The 16730-nt window shown below is 36.6% G+C and overlaps 1 protein-coding gene across 6 annotated transcripts in view; it reads right to left on the reverse strand.

Moving 5' to 3' along the window:
• Positions 1-1249: 1249 nt before the first annotated feature.
• The window catches only part of LOC127792223 (actin-related protein 2/3 complex subunit 1A), a 129136-nt gene continuing 113655 nt past the window's right edge, over positions 1250-16730 (reverse strand). For 3 of the 6 annotated variants that reach the window (XM_052322663.1, XM_052322661.1, XM_052322665.1), the window contains 9 exons: positions 15160-15233; positions 15023-15065; positions 10625-10706; positions 4895-4983; positions 4713-4798; positions 4263-4326; positions 1899-2005; positions 1718-1776; positions 1250-1604 (listed from right to left, as the gene is read on the reverse strand). In XM_052322663.1, coding sequence (XP_052178623.1) covers positions 1540-1604; positions 1718-1776; positions 1899-2005; positions 4263-4326; positions 4713-4798; positions 4895-4983; positions 10625-10706; positions 15023-15065; positions 15160-15233 — 669 coding nt within the window. In that variant the 3' untranslated portion in view covers positions 1250-1539. Of the gene's footprint in view, positions 1605-1717; positions 1777-1898; positions 2006-4262; positions 4327-4712; positions 4799-4890; positions 4984-10624; positions 10707-15022; positions 15066-15159; positions 15234-16730 lie in introns of all 6 variants that reach the window. The other 3 variants (XM_052322664.1, XM_052322662.1, XM_052322666.1) reach the window with 3 other exon arrangements.

Raw genomic sequence — 16730 nt, forward strand, 5'->3', positions numbered from 1 at the left:
TTCAAATGTAATTGAAGAACTACGGACCTGGTTATATTTGATATTTGAATTGAAATATGCAAAATAAATTAACAAAAAAATACAATCGTGAAAAATAGAAGAAATTGAAACATGTTTCTACGGAAAGAAAATGTAGATATTAATTTTTTTCCCCATAAACATGTTATTACTGCACAAATGTAGATGTATCCATCACCGTCAGAGAATAATAAAAAATATGTAGACCAAATCTGAGTATGTTAACTAAAATAAGTGAAACTTAAACTTTTTATACATCAAAATCACACACACTGATTCTAAAAAAAAGATAAGTTTCCTTATACACATTGATTTTATTTTATACTTATCTCATAATTTCTTTCGTAAATATATACAGTACTAATTTGAAAAAGATTAAGCTATTTTTATTCAGAGTGTTTAATTTTTTTTTTTTTTTAAAACTCAATTCACTCTAAGAGTGTTCATCCGTTCTTACAAATATTATAGAAGATGTTATTTCAACATTATCAATTTCAACCCAATGAAGCCTTAATTTAAAAATTAAATCTCAGATACGCCCAATCAGAGAGCATCGTAATCACAGCCTGGGTGGGTCTCTTGGCTTTTGAGACGATTGTGAATATGCAAAATTTTTTGAATTTTGATTTAAGTTAAATTCAGACATTTGAAATTGCGTTTACTTATTTAAATATAAATTTAAAATTCAATTTAGGCATTTATTGAAATTCTTCCAATTTAGATTTTGAGATTCAACTTGGACATTTACAACTCCGCAAAATTCTTTTAATTGTGATGGATAGATTCTTTTAATTAAAGATAAAATTAACACAATTAATGGAACTAAAACATTCTTGAATGATATTGAAACAATATTTAACATTATAAACTAAAGTGACTCTAAATTTGAAAAATAAAATTACCATAACTTACTTGATTTTTTAAAATAAGCAATCAATTTAACCATAAAATTAAAATACAATAACTTATTTGATACTTCATCTAATAAAAAAAAAAATTACATCAATCATCCCCAAATTCAAGCTAAATATGAGGGGCTTCGCATATTTCATGTCTTAACAATTATTCATAATAATGATAATAAAACACTACCATCAACCGATCCTACAAGATAAAGGGACCCAACAACCATAAGCTGTGTGTCTTCTGTTTTTTTTAAGGTGGGTGGGGTTGCCTAAAGATCAGAACCTTGTGGATGAATTGGTCTCATGACCAAGAAGAGAGAAAGAAATAGATAGCAAAGCTAAATGGCATTGTATTGGAGAGGCCGAATGGCAATTTCTTTCAAGAGGTACAACAAGTTAAAGCAAGTAACACATTCTACTCCATCAGTTTAGTAGTGAAATATACAGCCGGACAAAAGCTTTGGAATTCGTGGCATCATCATTAATAGGCTACAAAACCATCAGCAAACAGACATACGTGCACCAAGGAATACACTTTGGGGACTGGCAGGTCGATAGCGCAGCAACGCTTCCAGATGACATGTTCCCAAACCTTGATGAGCTTGGTAGATGCTCCTTACAGATACTCGGATAAATCGTCTTGGTTCTCCAGATCCCATACAACAACTTTTCCATCTAGACCTGTTATTTTAGCCCACATAAAGCCATATTTATATATATATATATATATTGCTAGTGAAGTTCAAGGACCCGGCTTCGGGATGTAATGACAAAAGGCGTTCCATTATACAAACCTGAAGTGCTGAAGCTCGTGATCGTAGACTTCCCATTTCTCTTAACAGGCAAGATACAGCTACAGTTTTGCAAAGAAAATAAAAGAATTCTTATCAGTCTAATGCTGGAGATGAAAATGAATGAGCTGATAAATTAAGGCAACAAAGGTCTGGTAAAAAAGATAATGAAATAGATCAGTACTTGATACAGTTCTCGTGAACACTTCCACGTGGTCTTGATTGCCCAACCATATCATTGTTGATTCCATGTTTTGATTGGCCATAAAATTTCCCAAATGCTTCAGAGAACTGACAATGAGAAAATAGAAAAAGATCACTCCAAAGCCTAATTGATGTCCCTATAATAGAGTTGTATTCCCATGATTATCAGCAATAAATAAGCAACAGAGGTATTTTGCAACATTCTAGCCATTTAATACTGACACAGCATTGAGTGAGTGTTAAAGAATTTCACGTGCCATTTCCATTCAGGAAATGAACGACAAGAACATAGCAATAAATATACATATGTATATATGTGAAAATAATAATTAACTTTTTTGCATTGTAAAAGAAACAATATCATTATGTTAATGGGTAAGAAATATTTTTCACACTTTTACATATTGGAAAAAGGTCTAAAAGAAATTACATCACATTCTTGTAATGCATAATGTTGGCTCCAAATCACATGAAGCCCAACATAACTGGGATCTTAGCCTCTCTATGAAATAACAATCCAGTTCGTGAGCCCTAGTCATATGGTGCTTTCGCATAACCAATCCTCACCCATACACCAATCCCAATTCAAAAGGGATATCAGAATCAAAATTCCTATAAATTAACTGAAAGATGGAGACAACACATACATACATATATATATACACATATATATACATATATATATGCTAGGAGAAAATCACAAAAAACCAGCTTATATGTGAATTGAAACCTCAAATAGCACCTTCCAACAAGGTATATTTTCCCTGTACTTTATATTACTGTGTTATGTATCAGTCACCATAGAACGTGCCACAATGGGCTGTCCCCTAGGTAAGAATCCCTCAATCCCCAATGGAGAAATTGATCAGCTGATACAAGGACCTAGTGAGTCGTCAACCATTCCATGATGTGATCTATTTGATGCATCATTACATGGCGATCAAGTAATCCCTCAAGAATCAGATAATTCACTTATCACATGTTGCCATCAGCAAGAGAGAGAGAGAGAGAGAGAGAGAGAGAGAGAGAGAGAGAGAGAGAGAGCACCTCTTAACCACAGAAAGATAAGCAAGGGATAAGATCTGTGGTTGAATGTAAGAAATGAATGAAAAGGCTGGTGTTGGTGAACCTGTAATATCCCGGGGGACACCCCCCCCCACCCCCCAAGAGAAGGTTGGACCATAGACAAAAGGTATCTTAAAATGATAAGGAATTACAGAAGCTTAAATTCCCACAAAAAAAATTTCAGGTTGTTCAATAGCATCTTCTCTCACATTAGATATCCCAAAAACATATTAGCTTAGAAGTTCTTAAAGGACTCTTCAACAACAGCTAGTATCAGCAACTGAGTACCAATTCCAGGTCTTTATCTTTCAAGTCAACATTCCCATGTAATTGAAGCCAAAAGTTCACAACCATCAAAGAATCTTGCCTTACAATTGAGATTTCCCAAAAACAAGCGTATTTAATATTATTGTTGCACTTGTTTGGACCAGTTATGCAGTGAAGTTTGGTCACACATGAGGAGTATGTTGAGAGTAAAATTAATGATATAAAAGATAAAGTCAACCTCCTTTTTACCAGTTTAAACTTTCAGATTAGATGGTGGTTAACAATTCAACAATTATGAGATTGTAGTTTAACATATTAAAGATGGTTTCTATTACACTTACAAAATTACAAAAGCATTTAGATATACATAAATACAAAGAACTATAGAAGCTGACAAGCTTAGGATAAGCTTTTATTTTAACCCATTTTGGTCAACAGAATTTCTAGTTTTTTCTAAGCTTTGCTTCAGATTGCAGTGCAGTGGTGGAAATCATTTCTTAGTACAAATAGAGCTTTAGCATATTTGGTTATGCACCAAAGGCAGCTTGAGATAAAAAGAAACAAAAGGCCCAAGGCTCTATTTTGTGAACAATTCTAAGTTAGTTTCTCAAAGTTCTTTCTAGATTCTACCACAAAGCTTACGAGGCTTGACTTTCCATTTTTTCATCCCATTTCCCTCCTCCCTCCATTAGACCAGGTCAAAAATTGAAAACCTGGTTTCCAGCTGGTCAGCTTTGAATGAGTTCAACCGTATAGTCCAAACCAATTCTAATACTACATGGTGCAGATACACAATGCAACTTGTGCAGTTTCCAAGGCTTACCTGGACAACAGTTTCCTAACTAGTAACAATGTTAACATTGTCCCTAAGAAGTAGAGCATGCATGCATCTGGAAGCTATATAGGCCATTCAGATTCAGAAGTTATCAGTCAAAAGTTCAAAGGTGAGAAGCCTCTCCCTGTAACTTGTCAACATACCAAATGAAACTACAAGAAGCTGAACATAAGTTACCTGTGAACCATATTTTGCACCTGAAGGTGATGCTTTCCTTTCACCAAGGAACCTATGGAAGCTCCTAAAGCATCAAAGTAACAACTTAGTTAGTTTCCTTGAAAAGATGAAAATTTCATGGTATAAAGAGTAAAGGGCCGTCTTAGTGAAATACAGGTGACACTTACTATGGCAAATCGACCAAAGGTCACTACTGTATGCAACATAGATATGCCTTGTAAAGGAAGTACATCTAAAAATTCACATGTCATGTGAACGGAACAATTGATTTGGGAATAAAATTAACATCATCCAGGAGAGAGATAAAGCAGTACAAAAATAGACTGAAAAAGACATTCCTTGGACTCCCATGACATTGCCAACATACAAATTATTTGCAAATGATGTCATCCTAACACTGCATATGCAAAAAAAATAAACAGAACCTTATCATAAAAAAATATCACATACCATAATCCACTTTCATCTGCTGCAAAGACCATTGGACTGCAATCAAAGCCCACACCAATGACCATTCTCTCAGAAACAAATAGGACCTGCAGATGCAATGTTGATTCAGATATCCACTCAACTAAAAAAATTCTAGAAAAAAATACATGGGTAAATTAGGTTGAGAGTGGAAGCTGACCCACATCACGAAGAGGCAAATTACGAAATGCCACAGTTTGAGCTGAAGGAGCAGGACCAACTTCATCAACGAAGTAGATTGTTGAATTATGACCTGAGAAGTTCTCCAAATCATGAGTACATGTGCAAATTTGCAGAAAGATAAACCAAATTTTAGATATTTAAACTAGCACACGTCCCCATAAGCATTAATTATAGTACTTTTTCTTTCATAGCAACAAAGGCTTAGTTATGTTATAAACAAACTACACAAACATAAATGATCAGTGAGCATGTATATAGCCAATCATAAATAAAATTTAAAATTAAAACAGCAATAGATATGCAAAAGCAGCCGACCCCACATAGTGAGGTAAAGGTTTGGTATGTTGTTTTTTAGTAGGTATGTAAAGGCACTTGATAACAGCATTGTTGGAGAATCCGGTTAAAGAATTCAGATAATGATGCGTTGGTGTTTGAATAGAAAGAAGGTAAGGTGATAAGCAGCGTCTGAATCTGAAGGAGATAAGAAGAGAAGATAAAGTTTGGGATAACGAAGAAGTTATCTGCTACTTGAGTTTCAAATTTTGTATCCTATCCCATCTACCTTTGTAACTGATTTAAATTAGATTGTATACTATATCCTGTAAGATTAGGATTAGAATCGTAGCATAGCACCTGTATATATAGGCTATACACCTCAATACAAACTGTGAGTTTGATTGTTTTTTCTCCATTCATACCTAAGGTTATTCTACTTAGGTTATTCAATTCTGTTCATGGTATCAGAGCTCAGTTCTACCTAACTGCAGATCAAGATACTATGGCCGCCTCCAACCCTGAGCATGCAGTTCATACAACTGCAGAGTCCTCTCTCGTTCCAAACTCACAATCAGCAACCATTCAGTCTGTTCCTCTATCAACTGACAGCCATACCTTGCAGATTACTCAACATAGATTGAATGGAAGAAATTTTCGGGAATGGTTTCAATATGTTATGTTGGTAATAAAAGGCAAAGGCAAAGGCAAATTTGGCTATCTGTCAGGAGCTGTTTCAACTTCATCAAAGGACACAACAGACCATCAAAGATGGGAGGCAGAGAATTCAATAATCATGGCTTGGCTTATCAATTCAATGAAGCCAAAGGTTGGCCTAACATATCTGTTCTACAAGACTACTAAAGAAGTACGGGAGGCTATCCAAGAGATATACTTTGATATTGAAAACATAGCTCAGTGTTTTGAAATTAGATCTGGCATTCATACCACTAAATAAGGTAATCTTGGTGTAACTAAATATTACAATACCTTGATGGAATTATAGCAGGAGATGAATCTTTTTTATGATCCAAATTGACAGTGTTCCACAGACAACCAAAAGTATAGCAAGATGCTAGAAAAAAGAGGATATTTGACTGTCTCCAAGGACTCAATGTTGATCTAGATGAGGTCTGTGGTCGTCTACTTGGCACCAAACCACTTCCATCCCTTTGGGAAGTGTTTGCAAAAGTTAGAAGGGAGGAAAGCAAGAAACATGTGATGCTTCCGATAGGAGTTGAACCAAGTGCAAGCTTTGCACTTGCTACAGCTAAACGAGAAGAGCATCATAGGGATAAACAATGGTGTGAGCATTGTAATAAGCCCTATCACACTTAAGAGACTTGATGGAAACTATATGGGAAGCCAGTAAACTAGAAGCCAAAGAATAAAAGGGAGAAAGAAAGGCCAACCTATACCACAACAATTGCCCCTACACCTGAAAAAGGTATAAATCTGAACCTAACTACTAATAGGTGGATTTTCTGCAAAAGCTATTGAGTAATACTCATCTTGCTAAAGAGTCAGATACCTCAGCCACCAATCCTATAACATTTGTGGCCCAAAAAGGTAATCTGACATACTCCTTGTTGTCTAGAAAACTAAATGGAAGTTGCTGGGTTGTAAACTCAGGTGCATCTGATCATATGACCATGTCTACAACTACATTTAATCAACTTCAGCTTAGTGATAAGGAATTGCGAGTCTTGATGGCGAATGGTGCTATGGCTTCAATTATGGGGCAAGGGAATGTTTATGTGTCTGGTTTGCAACTTAAATCTGTCCCATATGTGCCAAATTTGAAGTGTAATTTGTTGTCAGTTAGCAAATTAACCAAGGACATGGATTGCATTGTAATCTTCTTTCCTTCTCATTGTATTTTTCAGGACCGGTCTTTAGGGAAGATAATTGGCAATGCCGAGGAAAAGGATGGGCTTTATTGGGTTTCAGGAGACAAGACTTCTCCTATGAATCAGTCACCACATAAGCTTTCTTTTACTATAAGTTTTGATTCTAAAATTTTGTTATGGCACAAATGCTTTGGTCATCCAAGTTTTTCATATCTAAGACGTTTGTATCCAAGTTTATTCATCAATAAAGAAAAAGTAGTGTTTTAGTGTGAACATTGTATTCTTGCCAAACAAACACACAACACTTATTTAACTCATCCTCACACACTATCCAAACCCTTTTTCTTGATTCATAGTGACATTTGGGGACCAACAAGAATCCCAAGTTTGTCTGTTGTTCGATGGTTTGTCACTTTCATTGATGACCATATTAGGGTTTGTTGGGTATATCTCATCAAAGAAAAATCTGAGGTGTGTGCTGTCTTTCAAAGCTTTTACAAACTAATCCTTAATGTGTTTTAGTCCTCTATTTGTATCCTTAGGACTGACAACGGCCGTGATTATTTTTCCTATCCTTTTACCTAATACCTCACCACTCATGAGATTTTTCATCAAAGCACCTACCCCTACACTCTTCAACAAAATAGGGTGGTTGAGAGGAAAAATTGCCATTTACTTGAAGTTACTCGGTCTTTAATGTTCACTAGAGTATTGGGGAGAAGTTGTTCTAACAACTTCTTACTTGATAAATCAACTACCTTCTAAAGTCCTCAACTATCAGACTCCTTTACAAAATTTGCTGGACATTTTCCCTCTTGTTCGAATCCTAATTTCTCTCTCTCCAAAAGTATTTGGCTACGTTATGTATGTTCATCATATCAAACCTAACCATCACAAACTTGAACCAAAAGCCATCAAATGTGTTTTCATTGGCTATTCTCCTACTCAGAAGGGATACAAATGCTATTGTCCTCTCTCACAAAAGTTTTTTTGTTTCTTGTGATGTAACATTTGTTGAACATGAATTCTATTATCCAAGTGCCTCTATTCAAGGGGGAACACCAAGGGAAGAAGGCCACTGGGATCCCACAGTGTCTATCCCACAGCTACATTTGAACAGTGTAAATTAGTTAGCTCTGACTCTACTCCCTCACCTGACCTTGCATCAGTCCACTGACTCATTCAACCAGTTGAGTCGGTGGTGACTAGTCCAGGAGGAGAAGTACACTTAGACAAACCTACAAAAGTTTACTCTAGGAGACCCAAATGTCTTGCTCCTCAACTCAACCAATTATTAGAACTGGAAGATGGTCCAACAAGTGAGGAACACATTAAAGCTGACTGTGATCTAGACATTCCTATTGCTATTCGAAAGGGGGTGAGGTCCTGTGTTAACTATCCCATCTCTAATTACTTAACATACTCTAGATTGTCTCCACAATTTAGGGCCTTTACCACAACAGTTGATGGAGTGGTTGTTCCACAAAATATTCAAGAGGTTTTGAAAGATCCAAAGCGGAAGTAAGTTGTTATGGAGGAAATGAAGGCTCTTATTGGTAACCATACATGGGATATTGTCGAATCTCCCAAGGACAAGAAAATTGTTGAATGCAAGTGGGTATTTATTGTCAAATACAGGTCATATGGGAGCATAGACAGGTACAAGGCAAGGCTAATGGCTCAAGGGTCCTCCCAAACCTATGGGATAGATTACGAGGAGACTTTTGCTCCTGTGGCAAAATTAAATTCTATAAGGGTGTTGCTGTCACTTGCTGTTAATCTGGATTGGGAATTATTTCAGCTAGACATAAAAAATGCTTTCCTAAATGGGGAATTGGAGGAAAAAATCTATATGAAGATTCCACCCGGATTTGAGAAAGGAGAAAAAGTGGGCAAGGTATGTAAGTTGTACCGATCCCTCTATGGATTAAAACAATCCCCAAGAGCATGGTTTAAGAAATTCAGTTCTACACTTACCAGGTTTGGGTACAAGTAAGGGGAAGCAGATCATACATTGTTTACTAAACATGCAGCAAGTGGAAAAAGAGCTATTTTGATTGTGTATGCAGATGATATTATCATCACTGGTGATGATATTCAGGAAATTACTACACTAAAACAGAGATTAAGAGATCAATTTGAGGTTAAAGACTTGGGAACCATGAAGTACTTTCTAAGAATGGAAGTAGCCAGGAGCAAACAACGTATTTTAATTTCTCAAAGAAAATATACTCTTGATCTCCTAAAAGATACTAGGATGCTAGGAAGTAAACCAACTTACACACCCCTTGAGAGAAACTAGAAATATAGGATAACTAATAATGATCCTCTTGTTGATAAAAGAAGATATCAAAGGTTAGTTGAAAGGTTGATTTATCTATATCTCACTCGCACGGATATTGCCTATGTTGTAAGTATTGTGAGCCAATTTATGCACTCACCTACTCAACAACATTTAGCTACAATTTATCATATTCTGAGATACCTAAAGTGGACACCAGGAAAAGGATTATTATTCTAGAAAAGTGATTCTAGAGGGGCTGAAAGATTTGCTAATGCTGACTGGGCAGGATCTGTGGTGGATAGTTGATCAACATCTGGGTTTTGTACTAAACTTCGGGGGAACCTAGTCACTTGAAGGAGTAAGAAGCAATTAGTTGTGGCACATAGTAGTGCAGAAGCAGAGTTTAGGGAAATTCTTCAAGGCATTTGCGAGTTAATTTGTTAGCACAATGGATGGAAGACCAACAAATGCCCCTAACTTCACCAACAAGGCTTTATAGTGACAACAAGTCAGCTATAAGAATTGTTAATAATCCCATCCAGCATGACATGATGAAGCATGTTAGGATTGATAGAAGCTTTATTCAAAGAGAAATTGAACAAGGAGGAATAAAACTAACCCATCTTCCTACAACTAGTCGAGGTGGATATATTTACAAAGGCTATGTCAAGACCAGGGTTTGAATCACTCATTAGCAAGCTGTGAATGAGAGACATCTACTCACCAACTTGAGAGGGGGGGGGGGGGGTGTTGGAGAATCTAGTTAAAGAATTCAAATAATGATGTGTTGGTGTTTGAATAGAAAGAAGATAAGGTGATAAGTAACATTTGAATCTGAAGGAGACAAGGAAGAAGAGAAGATAAAGTTTGAGATAACGAAGAAGTTATCTGCTACTTGAATTTCAAATTTTGAATCCTATCCCATCTACCTTTGTAACTGATTTAAATTAGATTGTATCCTATATCCAGTAAGATTAGGATTAGAGTCGTAGCATGGCACCTGTATGTATAGGCTATACACCTCAATACAAACTGTGAGTTTGATTGTTTTTTCTCCATTCACACCTAAGGTTATTCTACTTAGGCTATTCAATTTTGTTCAAGCATAGTGCATTTCATTTCACTTAAAGCAAATGTTTAGACTAAATGCAGGGAAGTGATTACGTGGATGACACAATAAAACTACAACAGACCATCCTTGCCAGCTGTCTGTCCCAAGGCACAGAAGTTGTTGTATCTGAGCTCATGACATGTTGAAGATAATATGCCCTTTTAAGGTAAAGCAAAAGAAAGAAATTACTCACCTACATAAGCTAGGGTATTGCCACTAGGGGACCATTTAACACCAAATGCCCAACAAAATGAGAGATCAAGCTGAATGATTTGCTGCATCAACACAAAAGAAGAAACCCAGGAAAGAATACAAAATAAATATCCAAATATACAAGCACAGATGAGTTACAACGAAACACTTATTCCAGAGAACAAAAATTGCATCGAACAGTTATTTGATAACCATTTGTCAGTGGATAAATGAAAATGAAGTACACTCAGCTGGTAGCAGTAGTGACTAGATTCTAGACAGCTACCAAAAGATAGACATCACAACATTTCAGAGTTCATAACAATCCTCCCTTCCAATTTTCAAATCCTTTTCCTTCCAAAATATTGGACATAGGTATCCTTAACATTTCTTATGAGTCTCTCCCTTTTTTTTTTTTTTTGGTGGGAGTGGCAGGTGGAAGAATGAGAATATAAAACTAGTCTAGAGCTCCAAACTTGGATTTAAAGGACAAGCAGATGTTTTTAGTTTAAGTTTGTTTATTCAAAAGAAGTATAAAGGTTTTGCTCCCGATACTTGGAGAGTTCTCCTAGTGGGAATAAGGTTTGCTGGTGCTGTGTTGTGGGCCAACCATGTTTCTAGGCCCATTATTATTGGGGGCTGGCAAGAAGTTTTCAAGTTCTTCAGCCCAATAACTGGCTTTGGGCCGGTCACCAGTCCATTTGACTCGGTTATTGCACACTCAAACTGATAGACTCTTGAGGCTTCTCAGATACTGTAGTACCCTTCCAAGGGAATTCTTGTTGATAGCTGCTGTTTCTTTGAGGATTTTTCCGTGGCAGAAAGATTTGGTGGTTCCAGGGAGGTTTCAAGCTGGTTAAAAGGAACCAAACTTGACTGGAAGGGATATTCTCTTACTTGTTTGTTCCTTCTTGGGATTACCGCCTTGCGCGGTCCCCCATTGCTTGTGCCCTCGATTTTGGCAGAAGAGGTAAATCGCAGGCGGGTCTTTGGCCTTTGCCTAAGCCGAGTATCGAATTCGTGACCTATTGGTACTAACCCTAGTGTATCACTTGCCCGCCACTTGATCTATGTCCTTTGGCCTTTGGCCTTGTTTGTTCTTTCTTCCATTGAAGTGAGAGGTGGTCTCAGCAGGAAAGGCTTCTATGTGGCAGGAGAAGCCTATCTTATTCCTCTCCCCAATCATGTTTGGAACTGGATCTAAAGAGGAAAAATAAAAGGAAATCCAATGTAGGATAGATCTGGTATTACAAGAATACCAACTAGTGTTCTTAAATGCGCTAGGCGCTAGTTGGGCGCCAAACTGTGGCCTAACGTCTAGGCCGCCTAGACAGTGCCTAGAAAAATTATTTAAAATTTAAATAAAATTTATATTTATATATATATATATATAAACAGATTATATATAGACTATATATATAAATCTTTCTCTATAACACTGAAAGGCAGTTGGGTATTGGGTAACATATATTATATTAAAAATAAAATAATGTTAAAAGGAAATGAAAGGCAGTTGGGAATTGGGTGAGACTGCTGTGACTAACTTATATATATATAAAGATGTAATATATATATAATATTAGTAACTACTATATTAGTAACATATCTATATAAATATATATATTGCTAACATAATATATTAATATCATATAATAGTAGGGGAATGAGAAGATTAGAGCAACTGGTGGAAATTTCCAGCATATTGGACGCACAAAGGGCTTCCACCTCCACCGCCATTTTCTCACTCCCATGTACTGCCACTTGAATATATATATCTATATATATGTATAATATATGATATTAAAATAGGATGAATAAAAGGCAGCAGCAAGAGCATTCTCTAGCATGTCTTTCTGTTCCCGTTCCAGAATGCGTGAGTGTGCATTCTGCTTCTTCAACACTGCCTCGGTGCTCCAATTGTCTTCTTCCTCTTTCCTGTCCGTTTGCTTAATCCACTGGACTGGTTCTTCTTACCTCCATGGCAGCACTAGGTGCAGCCGAAAATGAGCTTCCAGCATACATGGGAGACTATCATCCAAGTGCCTATAAATAGTGGTGGAGTATAAACCAATGGAGAAATTAGGAAGCAGAGAGAGAGAGAGAGAAAGCGGCAAGTCCACAAGAGATGACCCAGGCGGCATGAGACAAGAGAGAGGAAGGGGAAATACCAAACAGCTCAATATTAGCATACATGCACGCACGTCTGGGCGACCCAGCATCTAGGGGTGCCAATTAGCAATTATTCGCAGCGGCTAGGGGCCGCCTTACGCTTAGGCTGCCTTTTAGAACACTGATACCAACTGATTGGAGGCATATTTAGGTTTAGAAACTAGGAAAATTGTAGAAAAGCTTGGGTTTTGATATGTAATGGGATGGTTAGAGGTAAAAGAATGTTGAAAAGATGAGCTTAAGGGACTAAAAACAGGTCCAAAAGTAGGGTTACGAGAATAAAAATCTAAATTGAAGATTGGGGAAAAGAGAGAAATAGCTTCTAGGTATCAGACTTAAGGTTCCATTGGTATCACACCCAGGGTTAGAATTGCAGCACACAATTGGAAGAAGCATAATATAATCAGAGAAAAATGAAGGAATTATTCCATCCACTACTAAAAAAGAGAGAGATGACAATGGTATTTATAGAGCTCTAGTAATGCTATTCCTACTAGGGTTAGGAAAATCCTTTCTTATTGGGAAAAACTATACTGCTAATAATAAGACTAGGAAAAGACCACAAATAAAACCTGACTGCCTATCCTAGGAAACTTTACGTAGAATGAAAAAAATATCCTAAAGCACAGAACATCAAAACTAAACCAAACAAAGCTTCTAGAAGAGTCCATCTTAATCCAAAACATCCCAAATCAATGCTTCGGCCTTAGAACCAGTTTTAGGATGCCTCTTATATGTGATGGCAGCAGACGTCCTCCATCATCTCTCCCCAGCTTGATAGGACTCCACTCCATTGAATTGAAAGCATGATATCGTCAAGCCTTGAAAATCCACCAGAACCAGCACCAGTTTTATGTGCTACTATACTCAAATCAATGTGGATAATGTTTGAATCAACTTATAGAAAAGATATTTTCCACTGAATGCCTAGTCCACCACCAATATCAACATGAGATGCATCACAAGACACTTCAAACACCTCAGAAAAATCTAGAAGTGTAAAACAGGTGCTTCAATTATCCTTTTTCTTAAATTCTTCAAATGTCCTCTTGTTTCCCTTCATTGAGAGCTCTATAGGCTCCTCATCATTTCTGTGGCCATCAAATTGAGTACTTTTTCCTTCAAGTATGCTTCCAGCTTCTGCTCCCTTGTCATAGATAACATCCCTTTCTTCAAGGGCGGACGTAGGATGGAAGGTTTTGGGGGCTGGGACAAAATTTCAACATTAGGATAATTATGCCTTAGATAATCTGTTTACATGCCGAGGTGTATGAGCCTTTTAAGCTTATTGGATTTTTACTTCTGTTGGGGAGCCAACAACAGTAATATTCCTAATTTTTTATTTTTATTTTTACAGGGGTTTTCAAAAATTTGGGGAGTGGGGGCGCAATAATAGTAAAATTCTTAATTATTTTTGTTTTAATATATACTAAAAGAGGTCTTTGAAAATCTGGGACGACCATGGTGCCCCCCCCCCCCCCCCCCCCAAGTATTTCCTCTAAAGTTGAAGGGCAAGATAAAATGCTTGGTTTGTTTGTGCAAACCTTTTATTCATTCAAATTCAAGTCTTTCGCAACATGATGCCCTTCAGATGAGTAGAGATGGATGATTTATCATTTCATTGTAAGTGAGACTAGCTATATTAATGGTGTGATCACTAGAAATTTCTTTGTTATCTTCATCTATTGCAATTATTCCATGAATTGGGCTTTTGTCTGCAGGTTTAGAAACTTCCCCAAAATTTTTACCTACCTTTTCATTTGGTGCTTCTTTAGAGTTATATCTGTATCCGGTACATTAATAATGCCAACACTAGAAGTTTATTTGTTTCTTTTACATGTTCCAGTGATCCAATAAGTTGGGCCTTTTCCAACTTATTGGCATAATGATAGACATCCAATCATAAAGCCAGAAGAATGTGGGTAACTCTCTAAGATCTAAGTTACTAAAAACTCCAAAAATAAATTTTTCTCAATCATGGCCAAGATACGTATTTTTTCCCCTCTTGTCAAAGTCAACAATAATTTGAATTGGCATTAATGTTAAGGGCTTTCCTGCCAATATACTAAATCTTAAGGTAAATCTCGACCAATTTTCATCCCTGTTGCAACCTAGGTGCCAATAAGAGATATGTAAGGGGTCTGAAATTAACCCTTAATCATACACGAAAACCTTCAACATGTCCAAAAAAAGATATAAATAGAACAAAATGAAAGGACACAAATATAACCTCTCCAAATTTCGAATCTGATGCGGAGCCTGCTCCTGGATCTCTGTGTTATTACAATATGGCAATATCAATAATCAAGTAGTGTAGAAAGAGCAATATTCATAAGAAAACCATGAATGCTTAACAAAGAAATTTACCTAGGGTCAACACCTTTTATGAAGGTGGAAAATACTCTACACTTACCATCTGTAGATGTTGTAGCAAGTAGAATCTGTGCATAAAAACCATATATTAACATATAGAACAGCTATATGTCTTCTACTCAGTACGAGAAGCTTCAATTTCATTTATACACTCACTTTTTTTTTTTATCATTATTTAGATGTATATTTTTTTATTTTTTGTCCTACCTTTTTCTTTCTTTCATTTGTTTTACTTCTATCATTATTATTATTTCTACTAGGAAATGGGGGGGCAACAGAGGAGGCACATGAGATGGAATTGAATTTTGTTCATGACCAAAGAACAGACTAAAGCAAACCATACAACAAGAATGTACCATGAGTCATCATTCATCTGTTACTTCAACTTGGATAGACTTGTATTAACATATCAGCTGCCTAACAAACTAACATTGAGGACAACCAAATAAAATGCTACACCAGAAAAGACCCAGGGAATCTACTAACAAACTGATTCATGGCAATCCTCAATAGGACAAAGGAAAAACAGTAAGACAATAATCCAAAGACAAAATTGGGAGCTGGTTAAAAACATGAAGCAAAGCACCTGACCATGTCCAACATGTACATTACCTCAGTTATATATCATAGAGATGTATTTCTTGCTCCTCCATGCAGCAACAAGTATGAATTTGAATGAGATACACACATAGGGTGTAAAAAAGGGAACTTTATTGCTCCTCCACACGGGCAGAGGGGAAGGAGGCACATTTTATACATCTGCACTTTAGGTGGCTAAGCATATCTATGTTTCTATAGCATCAAGGAATATTGTCTTGTGGAGAAAATTGATTTCTCTTAATTATTCAAAAAAGGCTGTACACGAGCTGTATATATATATATATATATACATGCCTATTCTCCTAACTGTACATTGCCTAAATTAGGAGGATTGTGGGATATTCTAACAAACAAGAAAGGAAATGATAATCTCGAGAGCCTAGAATAATTCTACACTCCCCCTTAAGCTAGGGTGAAAATATTGTTCATCCTAAGCTTGGAACTTAGGTCTTCGAAGCATTTCCGTGGCAAGGCTTTAGTTAGGATGTCTACAACCTGAGAACCTATTGGTGTGTAGAATAGCTTGATGACATTCCCTTCAATTTTCTCTTTAATGAAATTGTGATTCATTTCCACATGCTTAGTTCTGTCATGGTGCACAAGGTTCTTGGCAATACTGATGGCGGATTGATTGTCACAAAAGAGTTTCATAGGGCCTTCGGTCTTGACTTCAAGTAATATTTTTACTCGAATCCCTTCACAAATACTAGGGGCCATGGCATGGAACTTTGCTTTTGCACTACTCCTGGAGACCATTGATTGTTTCTTGCTTCTCCACGTAACAAGGTTTCCCCACACAGGTGCAATATCTGGATGTAGACATTCAATCTATGATTGAACCAGACTAGTCTGTGTCACTATAGATTGCTACCCCTCGGTTGGAACATTTCCCAAAGAAGGGAACCTTTCCTGGAGTTAGCTTTAAGTATCTCAAGATTCCGTAAATTGCCTCCATATGTTCTTCC

The sequence above is a fragment of the Diospyros lotus genome, chromosome 15 (assembly GCF_014633365.1).
Source record: "Diospyros lotus cultivar Yz01 chromosome 15, ASM1463336v1, whole genome shotgun sequence".
In the NCBI taxonomy this organism is placed as follows: domain Eukaryota; kingdom Viridiplantae; phylum Streptophyta; class Magnoliopsida; order Ericales; family Ebenaceae; genus Diospyros; species Diospyros lotus.